Here is a 4793-nt window from a genome sequence, read left to right as displayed (position 1 = left end):
GTGCTGCATGCCTGCGCTCACAACCCCACCGGCACAGATCCCACCCAGGACCAATGGAAGCAGATCGCTGTTGTCATGAAGGTGAGACCATCACAACAACCCCACATCATCTCACTCAGATTAGAACACTGAAGCTCATGGTACAAAAATGGATCCTAATTGCATGTAATAAGCCATTTAAGCACAACATGCAATTACAACCTACTGATGTCTAAGTTTAAACTCTTAGCAGTTTTATAACTACTGAGTTAACTATTGCATAATCTCCTAAAGCCAAAACTGTAGAGTCATGCAGGATGCAGAATGTTCCTGAAAAGTTCATCAATTGAGCTGTAATTACCTAAAATTTTAATATTTTAATATTCTAATATTTTTTACATTTTTGCATGGCAGAGATGTAGTTATCTGACTTTTTTCCTCTCTCATCTCTCTCTTCAGCGAAAGAGTCTGTTTGCCTTCTTTGATTCAGCCTATCAGGGTTTTGCCTCAGGAAATTTAGATAAGGATGCCTGGGCTGTCCGCTATTTTGTGTCACAAGGTTTTGAATTGTTCTGTGCCCAGTCTTTCTCAAAGAACTTCGGTCTGTACAGTAAGTGGTTCCAATGTTACATGTTAGAGATTACATTTTACTGTGTCCTTGTTCAGAACTATTTGATTGTAAAGAATAATCTGACTCCACAGATGAGAGAGTGGGGAACCTGACTGTTGTAGCCAAAGACCAAGACAATTTGAACCGTGTATTGTCTCAAATGGAGAAGATCGTTCGAATCACCTGGTCCAACCCTCCGTCCCAGGGTGCACGTCTGGTTGCCATCACACTCAACACCCCTGAACTCTTTGCTGAATGGTGAATTCAATTCAAATGAATCTGGCGTCATGCGTTTGGTAAAAAAAAAACCATATTTAATAGTGCAAGTATATAATTTTTAAGCGATTCTCATGAAAACTACATGAAAACACATTTCTCCCCAAATTCCCATTAGTGTATTTAAAAGAAAAATCTAAAGGAAAAAAACAATTACACATTATTTAAATTGTAAAGTATTAAATGCACTGCTTTTCATTTATGCTGATTTAAAAAGTATAATAGATCATAGAAAAAATAGCACCACTCTGCATCATATATATAAATCTTCATTCTTATTTTGTTAAAAGCTGTACATGGTAGAGAGTTTAATTAATATTTTGGAACTTAGCATTATCAAATTTGTCTTTTGTTTTAGATGCAGGGCTGTGCAGGACTTTTTTTTAGATTTTGGGATGAAATGTGACCTGGATGTGTTCTTGACAGATTTTGTGAGATTCACCAGTATGTGTATGTTTTAGTTATGGGTTATTTATAGTCTGGCATTTTACCATCTTTCTACAGGAAGGACAATGTGAAGACCATGGCAGACAGAGTCCTGCTCATGCGTGCTCAGCTGAAGGAAAAACTCAAAGCACTCGGAACTCCAGGAACCTGGGAGCACATCACTGAACAGATCGGCATGTTCAGCTTCACCGGACTCAACCGTAAGTATCTCCTTCTAGCGCTTCACACTCTGTTCATCACGTGTCTCACCACTGGAGATACACGTACCTGCTGATTATTACACCATTACTGCAACTGAAGAGAAATATTTGATGTGGTTTCAAATCTTTATTTAAAGCCTTTTAGGCTATAGGCTTTAAAAGTAAGAGTAGGTAAATGCTCGTAGCTAAGAATATAGTTAACAGCTAGTACTGAGAAAATCAAAAGCTAGTGCTGAAAAAAATAGTTAAAAGCTAGTACTGAAAAAATAGACGTTAGTACTGAGAAAATAGTTAAACAGTACTGAGAAAATAGTTCAAGTTAATACTTAAAACAGTTAAAAGTTACTACTTTGAAAAAAGGTTAAAAGTTAGTACTAAGAAACTAGTTAAAAGCTAGTAATTAGAGTTTAGCTAAAACTAGTCTTTAGAAAACAGTTAAAAGCTAGTACTGAGAAAATAGTTAAAAGCTAGTACTTAAAAATAGTTCAAAATTAGTACCGAGAAAATAGTTAGAAGCTAGTGCTGAGAAAATAATAGTTAGTACTGAGAAAACAGTTAAACCCTATTGAGAAAATAGTTAAAGTTAGTTCTTAAAATGGTTAAAAGTTACTAATTAGAAAAAAGGTTACTAAGTTAGTACTAAGAAAATAGTTGAAAGCTAGTACTTAAAAATAGTTAAAAGTTAGTAATCAGAGATTTGTTAAAACTAGTATTTAGAAAAGAGTTAAAAGTTAGTACTTGAGAAAATAGTTAAAAGCTAGTACTTAAAAATAGTTCAAAATTAGTACCGAGAAAATAGTTAGAAGCTAGTGCTGAGAAAATAATAGTTAGTACTGAGAAAACAGTTAAACCCTATTGAGAAAATAGTTAAAGTTTTTTATGTTGTTTACTTGTCTATGTGGTGTTTTTAATATGCTTTTAGACAAACCATGTGCCAATCTATTAATCAACACCATTGCTGTGTATTTTCTCCTTAAAACTGTAGTTTCCCAAAGGCTGACCCAGAAATATGGTTTGAAACAGCCCTTGGTTTGCTACTTCACAAACCAATAACCAATCACGTGATTCCTATCACTAGCATGCAAAATATACCAATACCAGCACAAAACCAAAAATAAATCAGAGCAAAAAACCCATGAAGCTGTGGTTTAATGTGAATTTAGAACAACTAACTTGCATTATAACCCGTGGCAACAGTGTAAAAGTAGCCCGGAGTCAGACGCATCTCTCCCACATCGCCGTCTGCACTTCACACTCATATGCTCGCGGGCGCAAATTAACAATCACAAACGGCTGTATTGGTGTCTTCAAGGCATTTTAGGACACAACATCATCAAGTAAGTAGCTTTAACGAATGTTACAGTATTCACTGTAGTTGTCCGCTAGTAAAAACATAGTTTTATCAGTCATTATCCGTGTATGCCATTGTTTTGCGGTTACTACAGTTCAGTGGATCAGGAGGTGCTGGCTGGTGTGACTGAGCGGCGGGGGGAATCATTTGCATATTCATAGATCCACGTATAGTAAATGAGGCAAGGGTGTGTAGAGTTGCATTCAAGCTATTTTAAGGCATGAGAAAATTATTTTCACTAGAAAAAACATTTAAATATGTCATTTTGATGATCATAGATAAGTTTTAAGGGATAAAATATTTGACTACAGGGGGACTTTAAAGTTAGTTCTTAAAATGATTAAAAGTTACTAATTAGAAAAAAGGTTACAAGTTAGTACTAAGAAAATAGTTGAAAGCTAGTACTTAAAAATAGTTAAAAGTTAGTAATCAGAGATTTGTTAAAACTAGTATTTAGAAAAAGGTTAAAAGTTAGTACTGAGAAAATAGTTAAAAGCTAGTACTTAAAAATAGTTCAAAATTAGTACTGAGAAAATAGTTAAAAGCTAGTACTGAGAAAATAGTTCAAAGCTAGTACTTGAGAAAATAGTTCAAAGCTAGTACTTGAGAAAATAGTTCAAAGCTAGTACTTGAGAAAATAGTTCAAAGCTAGTACTTGAGAAAATAGTTCAAAGCTAGTACTTGAGAAAAATAGTTAAAAGCTAGTACTGAGAAAATAGTTCAAAGCTAGTACTTGAGAAAATAGTTAAAAGCTAGTGCTGAGAAAATAATAGTTAGTACTGAGAAAATAGTTAAAAGCTAGTACTTAGAAAATAGTTAAAAGCTAGTACTGAGAAAATAGTTAAAAGCTAGTACTGAGAAAATAGTTCAAAACTAGTACTTGAGAAAATAGTTAAAAGCTAGTTCTTAGAAAATAGATCAAAATTAGTACTGAGAAAATAGTTAAAAGCTAGTACTTAGAAAATAGATCAAAATTAGTACTGAGAAAATAGTTAAAAGCTAGTACTGAGAAAATACAGGGTGTCCGCGGGTCCTTAAAATATCTTAAATAACGTTTTTCTAATATAAGGCCTTAAAAAGTCTTAAAATTTCTTAAATTCGGATTCGATGGGTCTTAAATATTTTTGGTCACATTACCGCTAAAATATCTTAAGTGTGACGGACCTAATGACTGTTTACAATCATTGGACAGACCGAAGATTTTTTCTTCCCCGCGGTAAGTTACTGCGTCATCAGAGAGAATTGCAGTAAGTTAGCAGAATACAGAATACAAGGTCGCGCTGAGGCTCACTCTGGGCGAATTCCAAACGGAAGTGAGCATCCCTATGCCCTACTCCCTTCGAAGGGCAGAGCCCTTGAAGTGTGTTCTTTGAAGGGTGTAGGGCATTACTGTCTCATATAAGCGTTTGGAACTCCCTTGGCAAAGGGAATGACTGACCAAACGATACCTTGACAACGCTGCGCGTGCTTGTAGCATTCAGCACTCCATCAGTTGTTGCAAATATATTTCTTCTCATTATTATTATTTTATTCAAATATTGTCTAATTGTGTCTTATTTACTATTAAGCTTTTTCAAACTAAACTTGCTTACACTACTATCTTAAATAATATTTCTGACGAAAAATATTTTGTATTACATGAGATATTATTACTGTAAGGTCCGCGCACTTGGCCCAAGGAAGGTATCCAGTGGCGGATGAAGGTCTCTTGCGTGTTCGGTCTTTTCAGCGCGCAGAGTTATTCAATTTAGGTTTAACTCAATCTGACTCCATTTTAGTATCTGAATTCTAATTTAGGTTGAAAGGCACATTGGTTGTTTGTCGGTCTCTGATTATTCTTACATTCGATTATTCTAATTAACTCTTTACTTTGTATTTTTTCTCGTTCATTAGGAATCTATGTCGCTTAGGATGCCTCACGGCGGCCGCT

The 4793-nt window shown here is 34.8% G+C and overlaps 1 protein-coding gene across 2 annotated transcripts in view; it reads left to right on the top strand.

The window, feature by feature from the left end:
• LOC107601049 (aspartate aminotransferase, cytoplasmic-like) overlaps positions 1-4793 on the top strand; it is a 28677-nt gene that overhangs the window by 6277 nt on the left and 17607 nt on the right. Inside the window, exons 6-9 of one of the 2 annotated variants that reach the window (XM_016293061.1) lie at positions 1-81; positions 439-589; positions 682-847; positions 1370-1512. The exon at positions 1-81 is cut by the window's left edge and continues 1 nt beyond it. In XM_016293061.1, coding sequence (XP_016148547.1) covers positions 1-81; positions 439-589; positions 682-847; positions 1370-1512 — 541 coding nt within the window. The remainder of the gene's footprint in view (positions 82-438; positions 590-681; positions 848-1369; positions 1513-4793) is intronic. The other variant, XM_016293060.1, reaches the window with a different exon arrangement.

This window comes from Sinocyclocheilus grahami, unplaced genomic scaffold (assembly GCF_001515645.1).
Source record: "Sinocyclocheilus grahami isolate Dianchi unplaced genomic scaffold, SAMN03320097.WGS_v1.1 scaffold297.1, whole genome shotgun sequence".
Taxonomy (NCBI): Eukaryota; Metazoa; Chordata; class Actinopteri; order Cypriniformes; family Cyprinidae; genus Sinocyclocheilus; species Sinocyclocheilus grahami.
This window is presented reverse-complemented; position numbering and strand designations above follow the sequence as displayed.